The sequence below is a fragment of the Rhipicephalus microplus genome, chromosome 4 (assembly GCF_043290135.1).
Source record: "Rhipicephalus microplus isolate Deutch F79 chromosome 4, USDA_Rmic, whole genome shotgun sequence".
NCBI classification, from domain to species: domain Eukaryota; kingdom Metazoa; phylum Arthropoda; class Arachnida; order Ixodida; family Ixodidae; genus Rhipicephalus; species Rhipicephalus microplus.
In genome coordinates, this window is record NC_134703.1 from 11,931,775 (window position 1) to 11,944,451 (window position 12,677).

General features: G+C 41.9%; 1 protein-coding gene across 1 annotated transcript in view; it reads left to right on the plus strand.

Moving 5' to 3' along the window:
- LOC142813850 (checkpoint protein HUS1-like) overlaps positions 1-12,677 on the plus strand; it is a 47,228-nt gene that overhangs the window by 368 nt on the left and 34,183 nt on the right. Inside the window, exons 2-4 of the mRNA XM_075891814.1 lie at positions 39-166; positions 280-456; positions 517-624. Coding sequence (XP_075747929.1) covers positions 39-166; positions 280-456; positions 517-624 — 413 coding nt within the window. The remainder of the gene's footprint in view (positions 1-38; positions 167-279; positions 457-516; positions 625-12,677) is intronic.

Here is a 12,677-nt window from a genome sequence, read left to right on the forward strand (position 1 = left end):
GCCGGTATGGCGCATTTTTTTTTTTTTTTTCATTGCAGAAATCGTGCACACCGTTTCTAAACTAGCCAAGGATGTCACCTTACGCATCACTGCGGACTGCGTGTATTTCATTCTAAACGAAGACGCTGTGAGCGGCGGTGGGTGGCTGTGGGCTGACATACCACAGGTACTAATGCCGTATACTTATGCTGCAGTGTTTGCGTGTCTTTTTTTTCTTCACCACTCGAGATTCAGGACAATTGGGGGAAAACCGGTGTCTGCAAATCTTCTTTTTTCCAGGAAACTTTGTTTCAGGAGTACAACATGCAAGGTGTTTCAGAAGAGTTCAACGAGATATATCTCGACATTGTTGCTGATCACATTGTTAAAGCTCTCAAGTCAGCAGCAGCTGCGAGGTCGCTAAAAGTCAAGCTGACTAAAAGACAAACTCCTTGCTTAAGCTTTGAAATTGAAATGGTAAGGAGTGCTCACTTTTGACGAGAGCCCGAGATTGTTTCACATATACTTCCCTCGCAGCCATCACTAGTCTCAACGTCTCGCACTGTGGTCCATGACGTGCCAGTGTCTGTGATACCGCGGAGGCTGTGGAATAACTTTGCTCAACCAGATGTGGAAGAAGGAGATGTGAGTTCTGCTGTTTCATGAAAATCCTGGTAATTTGCAACATCACGAGTGTTTATGTAGCGAGCGTGCGGGCAGGTGTGCTTGTCGAAACTGTTCCGCTCGTAACAATGAACACGAGGCAGAAAGTAAATGCAGCTGTAAGTACAGTGCAAGAATTGCTTACCGCTCATTAAGAAAAACTTGTGGAAAACTGCAGCTTCTGTTCAAATTAAATAGTTTTTGGCACTTTGGAAGAACTTGATGAAACCGAAGCGATACTACGGGACAAGGTTGTTCGCAATGTCTTTCAAGATGAATTAGGAATAAGTTGTACATCTGTGGCGTGAATTCACAGACTTGGGAAAGCGTCCTTAGGAAGACCAGTTATTACATTCTTTCAGATTTATTCTGAAAAAGCGCTATTAAAGAATGCATGGGAACCAAGGGGAACAGGAATATCATTGCAAAATGATTGTGGGTAGACACACTGTGCAAGTGCTGATATTTGTAGAGCAGTACACAATACGACAGTAATAAAAAAGCCAAACTCGTTCATGATAAGATTTGCACTGACGATGCTCTGTATCTTTGGGTGGGATGTTGTACAGAACAGGGGGTGGGGTGGGGAAGAGAATGCTGAAATGTGGATGAAAAGTACAGAATAGCAGCCACAGTTTCAACTGTTGTCATTAAATGCCCAATATATTGTAAAGAAAACAGAGAAGCTGCATCACATTTTACTGGTTATAGTAAAAGTTACAGTACAGTCTGCATGTGTGCGTTGCCTGTCAAACCCGGTTGTGTAACAGGGTGCGTGATGATGAAATTGTTTTGCCAAGCTACCAGCTGTTTAGGAAAGATAGGTGCTCCTGAGGTGGTGGTGTTACTGTTGTTGCAAGTGTTGATGTAAGAGAGCTAGATCAGATTGGTAACTATGGAAGTTTGTTTTTGAGTGTCATTATGTGCAGCCTGTCATTCTATTATGTCTATGAAACACCAAATGCAGATGATCAGTATTTATTTCATCATACTGCAGGCCAAGGTTGTCGGCCCAAAGCAGGAAGGGTATACATAAGAACAGTAACGTGAAGAAGCATATATAAATGTACTCATTCATAAATAGGTTTAGTTCGCAAACTAACAATTACTTGCATAAGCAGCACAAAAATAATGCTATCACAGGCAAGTTATAAGTTGTGCAAAAAGCCAATACAGCAACGAACACATCAGAAAACAAAACACTGGTATCAGATTCGCCGACAAATATTCTTCCAGACAGTGAGGGAAATCTTGTACCTAAATGACAAACTCTGGGCGCTTATTCCATTCCGATATTGTTCTTGGAAAAAAAAACTGTTACTGAAAGCAACTGTACAAGCAAATATAGCCATCAAAGCATGGGTCAATGTGTGATGCGTTCTTTTTGACGTCAGCTGCGCTAGAAAAGAAGGCCACTTTATATTTACTCTTTTGTTCACCATGTTATGCAGAAAAGATAGACGGGCTATCTTTCAACGTTTTTTCAGGGGCATAATCTTTCTATTCCGCATTAGATCTGAGATTGCCTCGTGTCTTCTATACTTTCCATTAATAAAACGAACCGCTTGCCTTTGAATACTCTCAAGCTGGTGCATGTCATTTTTGCATGTTGGTCCCAAAGCCCACAAGTGTATTCGAGCTTTGGCCTTATTATTGTAGAATATGCTTAATGTTAATGTTAGAAGGTGTGTCTTTAAATTTACGTCTTAGAACACATCACTTTCGAAATGTTGAAGAACTAATATCGGTTATATGAGCTGTCCATGTCAAATATTTGGTCAGTGTGACGCCTAGATATCAATATTGCGTAACCTGTAGAATCATTGGTTGCTATTTTCATGATGCTTGTTTGCTATTTTCATGATTTCGGAGGAGAGCCGACTTTGAAGCATTTAATTGCATTTTAGAGTCCCGGCACGATTGATCTATTTTTTATAGCCATTTCTGAAGAATGTCATGGTCTGTAGTTGAATTCACTTCTTTGAATATGAAACAGTCATCTGTGAATAACCTTATGCTAACTGATTCAGGCAGTATTTCTGTAATGTCATAAAAATGAAAAGTAGTAATGGACCAAGTGATACTCCAGACAAAAGCGGATGATAAACAGCATAAACAGTCATTTATGTCTACGAATTGTGATCTGTTTCACAGATGTGCATTAATCCAGTTAATAAGATAGAGGAAGCCCAATAATACTTAGTTTACAAAGCAACTTCTCATGTGACACTTTGTCAAATGCTTTACAGAGTCTAGTAGCAGCACATCTACTTGTCCAGATCTATCTAATAGTCCTGCAAATTGATGGACTGTAGATACGAGCTGAGTAACAGTGGACATACCTCACCTAAAATCATTTGGATGCTGAGACAGAATATTATTTTCTGGAATAAATGCAAGAATTTCACCAGCTACAATGTGCTCAAGAAACTTGCATGATGTAATAGACACTGGTCGATAGTTTCCTACCATGTATTTGTCACCTTTTTAGAGGATAGACACAACTCTTGCGTTGTGCCAATCATCTGGTACATCCCCAGATTTTAATGACTCTTGCAATATTCACCTTATGTATTGGGAAATCTGATCTGTATAATGCTTTAAAAATACATGAGAAAGAGCAACTTGTCCAGCACTTTTTCTAATGTTGAGATTATGCAACATTTTCAGTACACCTTAGACCGACCCCTCAGGAACTCCTCAAAACAGAAGAATTTGGCACAGAGGCTGCTTGCTGTAGGGCCACTATCATTATTACATATGCTCTGAAAATATTCATTAAAGCACTTAGATATTGTCGCCTCATCAGCCACTAGTTGTCCGTCAAGTTTAATTTCTTTTATGCAATCATTGCTGTTGGAAATAAAGCGCCAGAACTTCTGTGGATCGCTCAATGTGCTCTGGGAGTGTGGTCCTAAAAGAGTTGCTCTTTACTAGACCAATCTTAGTGGTTAGAAAGTGCTTAAGTTTTTAAAAAGTTTGATGATGCCGACAGCAAAATCCAGCTGACAGTGTACATATAATTGCTATTGCAGTAAGACAAACAAAAAAGACCTACATGATTCAATTGAAATGTGCGCCTGTGAAAAACATCTTCACTGCAATACAGCAATGACACGCGGGCAGAATGTCGCCTGCATCTCACTGCGTCTGTTGGAAAGAGATCAAAGACGAAGACGACGAAGTGTTCTGTTCATGCACTGGAGTTGGGCTGCGGTTTATTGTAAATAAACCCCTCCTTCTACGCAATGGGAAGCTTGATTTTTTTTCCAGTGGTGCTGAAACTCGGGACAGCGAACCACGTCGATGAACCCAAGGTAATCGGCTTCCCGCTTACAGATTCGACCGACCGACTTACAGCTGCTAAACGTTTCGACACTACATGAAAGCTCTCAAACTGAAGCGCAAATTTGTGAGAGTTCAGTTGACATGCATTATCAACGAGGCAGAGGCAACGCTCACTCAAGAACACGCCACGGAAGAGGAGCTATGCATCCTCAACAAACGCGTCCACCAGCTGCACGCCAGCATGAGGGCCACCGACTTCAACATCGCCCCTCTGCTATCAACCACGGAAGCGGAGGCAGAGTTTGACCAGGTTGTGGAATACAACGATCGAGCCACAACCACGTCAGCGAAGCTGAAGTGCAGGCTACGCCAACTTCAAGATTCGCAGAACTGTGCACTACCACCCGCAGCACCTACTGAACACATGTCACGCATGCCCCAGCTCACCATCTAACTTCCAAAAATCGACCTCATGAAGTTTGATGTCCAACCTTCAATGTGGATGCCCTTTCAGGAACAGTTCAGTCAACTGATCCACAACAATGATGGGCTCATCAATGTAGACCAGTTGGCTTTGCTACATTCAGTTCTGACCGGTGACTGCGGCATCGGTTATCGCCGGACTTCGAGCAACGGCAAGCTGCTATTCAGAAGCCCTAGAAATTTTGAAACGGCACTTGACCAAGACCGACGTCATCATTCGGGCTCACATGCAATGACTCGACACGCGACTTATCTTTGAAGACTTGATGCCTTTATGGCACGGTCCAAACCCAGACTCGTGCCCTCAAGACTTTTGGAATACTGGAAGATGATTACTTCGTGATGTTCTACCCAATCCTGCTGAAGTCGCTTCCTCACGACTTTGTCCTAGACTTCAACAAGAACATCGCACGCCAGCGTACCGAGCACACCTGCTAGCAAGGACAAGACACCCAGAAACAGAAGGCGAGGATTCAGTATTTACTGCTGTATATTCAGTCTTTACTGGAAAAAAGATTGACAAATAGTTCACGCCTTTAGATCACACGCTGCAGCAGCAACCTGCGGAGTCGGGCTGCGGTTTATTGCAAATAAACCCATTTTCTACGCAACGGGAGGCTCAATTTTCTACAGCGTCAGCACGTCATGATATGACCATTTGCCCATTAATTTTAGTAAAATGAAGAATTTAATAATGGCCAGTGTGATGAAATTTGCGATGTGTTTTTGCTGGAAAACATGATCATTGAAGCTTTCGAACAGAGTTTTCGAAGTAGGTGTTGCAGGCAAGAACTCCGTCAGCAGTGCAAGTGTGAAAATTGCTGGAGCAACCGACACTCAGAGGTTCACATACGTCGCGAATTTCGTCGGACTGTCCTTTATTACTTTGTTTATATTCTCAGAAAGAATGGGCAAATCATGATGCGCTGACGTATTGAGATGAATGCAATATACTATCCATGCATCCCAGCTGCGTTGCAGTGAAGCACATTTTGTTTTCCATAGGCACACATTTCAGTGGATCACACGATCGTTCTTGTTTTTTTTTTCACGATTTTATTTTTTTAGCTGGAAGTATCAAAATTAGCATGCCTCAGCTGCTACTCATTAGTATTGATACAGTACATTGCCTAGTGGCTCTTAAGGGCTGTTGTTTGCGCGGATTTGCGGCAAAATTGGGATCGGGAATCGGCACACTGCACTCAAAGTTTTCGAATGAACTGAACTGGTGCTAACTACTGCTTAAACTATCCACTCAACACTTACATTGCAAAATATGGGACATCGGAAATACTTCGAATCAAGGAAGACTTTGACATAACCGAGTTTGAATAATTGAGGTTTTACTGTACATTATTAGAGGAGATATTCAAGGGCAAGTTTCATTTGAAAATTTTGTGCCAATAACTCCGCGCGTGACATCAGACATTTCAAAACGTATTTTTGGTATCAGATAGTATCGGCTCGATGAAAATTTGAGAAACTTTGAATGTTATGTCTCTGGCACCAACTACTTCATCGATCGGAAGCGATGTAGGACCCAGTAGACGCCTTCAAAATTTGTTATGTCACTGCTTTTGGTGCGGGAATCTCATGGCTACGTCGCCACCCATATTTTTATTTATTGCTTATTAAGCATCGTGTCGCAATAAGAGTGGTGTTTTCGGAATTGTGAAATTGTACTTTACTAACATGCGAAAAACCATTTTACTCCTTAGTGTCCCTATAATTCTAATGTCACCAACAAAAAAGATGAAATATCATGTGTCAAACACCCTTTTCCAAGTTCTTTTTTTTTCCTTGGGATGCTTTTTTTTTCTCCCTGTCGTTTCCAATCTGTTCATTGCATGGAGGGGCTTTTAAATTTTTTGACAATGGTTGACTTCAATTATTAAGGAAAAGGCTTTATATGCTCACCATACACTAAATGTGACACTCGACATCAACTAATGATTTCACGGGTGTCTAAAAAATGCTCAAGTCTTCCTCTGGCTCTGTAGCTCTCCTGCATACAGCGTTCTTAATTGTATTAGGCAAGAAAATAGTAGGAATACCTTTTAGGAATACGAAAAAAATTTCTTTCTTGTGCAGCCTTAAGTCGCTAGCACAAGGTTCACAAATCACCTGGGGGGGGGGGGCTGCGTGTCAATACCCCTGCGTTATTATGTCCGATTGTCGACCTATTTATATTACAAGTACTGGCAGTAAATTAGTAGAGCACATTGTAACAAGTTTTATTCGACAGTATTTGAGTGATTACAATGTGCTATCTTTTTCAACATGGGTAAAATTATCAACTATAGCTGAACATATGTCAGTACATGAAATCTCTGAGGTGTTGGACTCGTGTGGACAAGTTGACATGCTAGTTTTTGATTTTAGTAAAGTGTTTTATAAGGTCCCTCATGGAAAATTAGTCTATAAACTCAAGCGGTTTTCCTTCAGGTTTTCCTTCAAATTATATATAATGGATTGAGGCATATCTTCAGAAAAGGCAGCAGTTTCTGGAAATCAAGAGATGCTCCTCCAGTGTGCGCCATGTAAGCTCATAAGTGCTGCAGGCAGTGCACAAGGATCATTGTTATTCGTGATCAAGGTAAATGATATATTAGAAAAAAAATCTTTGGTGATGTGCATGTGAGTTTATCTGCAAATGACTGTGCCATTTTTAAAAGAGTAGCATCACAACATGATCATAAATGCTTGCAGAAATCGCTAAGCGATTTCCGATTGGTCATTCTTGCTTCGAGTAACACAAAAAAGGAGCCTAGCTTATTCTTTTAAGCTCTAAACAAATATTACAGATGTTCACAAATATTTCGGCATCACATTTAGTAATTGATTTACTTGGCCAGACCACACCTCCCTTGCATCTTTGGCAGTCTTTCACAGATTATGGCTTTGAAAAAGAAAACCTAGAAAAGCACTATACGAAACTTTCAGCGTACAACATGACGACATTAGAATTCAATCAACCAAAAAACCAAGTAGGATGTCGGACATGCTACTCAACAAGAGACCTTATTCATGCTAAAAAACCAAGTAGGATGTCGGACATGCTACTCAACAAGAGACCTTATTCATGCTATCAGGGGTGCAACAGCTGTGCCAGTTGTGCAGATTTTATACAATTTCCCACTTTTATGACGAGCTGCGCCAAAACCAAGAAGTTTGGTGAAATCCCGCCACACTGCGCTGAATGCCCGACCTGCCTCAAAATTTTCTCAGTTGCACTAATTTCAGCAAGAAATGTAGGCCACGTTTCCCACCTGCAGTTTGAGTCGCCACTCAATCTAAGCGCGCAGATTCTAACCTTAAACCACGGTAACCTGACCATGCTAACCTTAATCCCACAAGGTCAAGAAGCTCGCGAGATGCGATCGACCAGATAAAGTAACAAAGCCGTGTGCCCATCAGTCCGATCGCAACAGATACCTATCGGCAAATCGACGCAAATTCAAGACAAAAATGCGTTGCCGTAGCCACGAACGCTTGGCAGGAATTATGAACTTTCTAGTCAGCAAAAGCGGCTATGGCATGTTAGCAACTAGATCTGGGAGCACATACCGTGTTTTCCACACCCAAAGAGAGTCGACATGCTGAAAACACTGGCATTTTCAACGACCACGTTGGTCGCCAGAGAAGTGGCACATAAAACATTTTTCGTCTTGAAGTTGCATTAGTTGTGTTGTCCTGGCGATAGATATCCAGTGCTGTGGCCAGACTGATGGGCGTGAGCCGCTTTTACTTTATCTTGTAAAAGGCACGCGCCTTTCAAGTGAGCCGAAACGTTGTGCCCTTAAACCTAACCCCCATCCTAAAAAGGAGGGGCGGAGGCGCGTAACGGTGTTCGAAAATTCCTTGGCCTTGTTCTAGCCCGTGCAGAATGCTGCTTAAACCACCTTCATCGCAATACACTGGTGCCCTCTGGGTATTAGGATTTGAAAGGGGCTATCAGCACGACTCACGGGACAGCTAATTTCATTCAATTAATCATGCGTGCATACTACTGCATAATTGTGAATACTAGTATGATTACTGACTTCTGAAAAAAGTTACTGGCAGCCATGTGGAGCAGTGGATGATGACACTTCTGTTGCCCTAATCTCGTGAATTTCAGGGTCACTAGCGTGGCACATCTACATTTTGATTCACGATTTTTGTCAAAGATTTCACGAACAGAGCAAGTGCTAATGGGTACTTTATCATCGTTTGCTCAGTGGGGTAGATCAAAATACTAGTTTTATTGAAACAGCAGCGCTTCTGTTCACTCTGCATGATTTAGGTGATGTTGAATGGCCTGCACATACTTTTTTTCCCCCTCAATTTCAGCCTTCTTTGCTCCAAATTTGCTCTTTCGTGATAAAAAATAAACATTCTGTTTTCCGTAATCTGCTCGAAATTTGAATTTTATTGCTCCAAGAGTAAGATTCTGCTACCACCCCTGTATTATCAATCAGGTGACAGAGAAATGAGCAGAATACAACCAACCTCTATATATAGCCTTTGTAGATTACGAAAGACATTTGATTCAGTAGAGATATCTGCAGTCGTACAGGCACTGCAGAATCAGGGCATCGAAGAATCATACATAAACATACCGGAAGAAATTTACAGCGTATCCACAGCCACCGTAATCCTCCATAAAGCGACGGAATACCAATCAAGAAAGGTGTGGTGGGGAGACACTATTTCTCCAATGCTCTTCACTGCACGTTTATGGGGGGGGTTTCAAGGCCCTAGATTGAAAGTTTTAAGTAGAAAAGTCAATGAATAGTATCTTAGTTACCTGCCATTTACTAATGACATTACATTGATGAGTAACTCAAGGAACAAATCACAGCCCATGATTACTAAACTGAACATGGAAAGAGAAGAGTAGGTTCAAAAATTAATATGCGTAAAACTAAAGTAATGTGCTACGGTCTCGGCAGAGAACAGCGCTTTGCGATAGGTGGTGAGGCACTGGAAGTTGTATAGGAATATGTCTACTTACGACAGCTAGTAACCGTGGTGCCAAACCCTGAGAGTGAAATAACTAGAAGAGTGAGGATGGGGTGGGGCACGTTCAGCAAACATTCTCGAATCATGCATGGTAATCTACCACTAGCCCTTAAGAGGAAGGTACATAACAGCTGCATCTTGCCAGTGCTTACCTACGAAGCAGAAAACTGGAGGCTTACAAAGAGGTTTCAGCTTAAATTGAGGACGACGCAGTGAGCGATGGAAAGGAAAATGATAGGTGTAACCTGAAAGGGCTAGGAAACAGGCTTCGAATTGTTTTTCTACACCCTGCAAACAAGCTCGCTAACTCGTACAGTAGACTGCGAGGATCACATTTTCCGAATATTAGAGCACTGTGCGGACTCTTCGTTTCTAAAAACAATCCCGCACCTGTTTTCTGTGCCTGACCAATTCTTGTCGTACGCGCACAGTGACTAAAGCTTGCGGATGAACAAGTTTACATCCCACTGCGCTTGTTGATTGGTCCTTTGCTCAATGAAACTGCGCCTTGGCCTTGCAGTTGTGGCCGCGCAGTCCGCATTTTTCTGTGCTGCCCTCCGTCGTTTTGTAGAGCCCAAGAATTTTAGGAGAAGCGGTATTGCCAAAACGAAATCTTCCGTCATAAGGAGGCGTCTTACTTCTTCACCGCTAGGGGAGGGGTGCTCTTGGAGCTGCGTTTTTGTCTCCCTGCACCGCTATGACACTTGCTCATGTCGGCTTGCTCTGCTTGGTCGTTGGCTGCATGCTGATGACACATTGCTGATGACACATTGCTGACATCCTAGGACATTGTCAGAGTGGGCAAAGTCATCATGACGGGCTACGCCTTCGCCTCCCTATGGCAAAGAAGGATGGCGAAGCTGTGTGAATATTCAAAACTCGCTGAAACGAATATAATAACTTCTGCAACGTTCTTATTATGTCATGCACTCTAAAAATTTTTGTGACAGCATGTTCACATAGCAAAACGGTGCATATTTCTCTTCAAAACATTTTAAAATCTCAGGGTTGTTTGCTGGCCTTTCAGAGGCGGGAAGAGAGCAGAGTTGGTCAGGGAACAAATATAATATAGTTGAAATCGCGTAGCGCGTCGGCGCGATAACCACTGGCTAGATTCTTAGAGAAGCCGAACGCAAGAGACAGAAAATTAGGTGGGTAGACCAGGTTAAGAAGTTTGCAAGTACAGCAGAAAGCACAGGACCAAGTGAATGTCATGGCACAGGACCAAGTGGATGTCATGGCACAGGACCAAGTGGATGTCACTGAGGACATGGGAGAGGCCTATGTCCTCAGTGGGCGTAGCCAGGCTGCTGATGCTAATGACTATCATTCGTTTGAAACGGGAATATGTGGCGATTGTCTGGGAACCCCGCAATAAGAAGGACATTGTGAATTTAAAAAGTGTGCAGAAAATGTCGTGAGATTTATCTTTTTGAAATATAAGAGAGAATCACCCGTATTGACTAATGCTTGCTTGAATGTAGACGTGAAATGATTCGACTGCAGTTTCTACATAGCATCATATAACAGAGTTCATACAGGTCCTTGAAATCCTTGAAAACCCTTGAATTTGAAAAATGCGTTTTCAAGGCCCTTGAAAGTCCTGGAATTTTTTGCCATCCTTGAAAATCCTTGAATTTCCTGAGAAGTGCACTCTCATATTGACATTGCGGCCTCCTAAATGTGGTACATCGGTGAAAAAAAAAAGTTTGTGGCGAGGCTGAAGCAGTGAATGTGATAGCAAAAAATTACAATCTCACACGACCATACATGCAGCGCGTCGCTCAAGCACAAAGGATGCACGTAAAGAAAGCGCACAGGACAAGTGCTGATGAACGACTGTCATAGCTCGACACTGGAAGCGTGCTGCTTAAACAAACCAAAAATGGTGCTAGAAAATAACACATATGTATCCACAGGATGAGTGTAAATTATTCACTGTCACAATCGTTACTTCTTGGTTGTTGAGTAATGAGCTGCAAGTGTAAACTTTGCACAAGACGGCACAGTTGTTGAAGTGGTGCCATTAAATTTCAAGGCTATAGCAAACACCTTGTGGTTTTAAGAATATATTTTAAGTCACTTCCCAGGTGTACCTAAAAGGCCCATCGCGAGCTCGTCCAACGCTGACGTAGCTCTACAGGAAGGGCAACAAAAGTTCTTGTGACGTCACACCAGATCTGTATTGAGCTGAGTGACCTTGAATATCTCTTACATATCGGCAAAGCATCGCGGGTGCTGCAGGTAGAAGCGAGAATGTTTTACAGGTGCTTGTGTGGCACATGTGTGCGAAAACTGACGATACTCAGCATGATGCGCGCAAAGCTTTGTGATCACATGACTAAGTCAGATACACTGCTATGTACCTGCACAACTCTGTCCCTATAAACAGGATCTGAAAATTGTCCATACAAAAAAGGTAACAAATTATATAGGCAGAATAAATGAATCTTGATTCGTGTATCGTGCTTATTAGAGCTATAATTAAAGCTTGCAGCAAAGAGCACACAAGCCACGAATATTGTGGCACGACCGCTTTAAGGCCTGACTGCACATGCGCGTTGCAGCCCATCAGCGCTTAACTTTCGGACATGACATCGTGCTCTCTCTCTATGGAGAGGGTGCGAGAAGTTAATAATACTGTGCTCTTTTTTATAATTGTGATATCCATATATTGTAAGTGTAATGAAATTGATCATTTTTGAAAATTTTTAGAGTGAAGAATTCCAACTTAGCATGCCGCTTTGAGTCCTTAAAAAACTTGCTACAGGTTCTGAAAAGTCCTTGAATATCCTTGAATTTTCGCTTTGGAAGCCTGTACGAACCCTGTATAAGCATTAATTATTGCATTATGTAACTCCTCTGAACGCACGAACAACTAGACACTGACAGCTTTTCGCTTGCATCAACTTTTGCTAATCTCACATGAGCAGTTTCTATCCGCGCACCATGATTGAATGGAAGTCCTTGCCTCTTCCTGTCATTTAATCTAAAAATTTAAGAACAAGTTGGAAAACCATTTTCCAACTCCTTTGCAAAATTTAGAATAAATCTTGGGGAGTGCTCGAAACCGTTATAATTTTAATGGGAATGTTTGTTACACTTAGTGCCCTGTTATTGATTGAAGAGCAGTTTTTTCTTATCAAATCGTTACTTAATGTGTGATTTGTGTTTTTCATTGTGTTTATTGTGCCAATTTTAAGTCCCTACGTTTTCTCAACATTTTTACACAAATTCTTTTCACAGAAATGTAATTTATT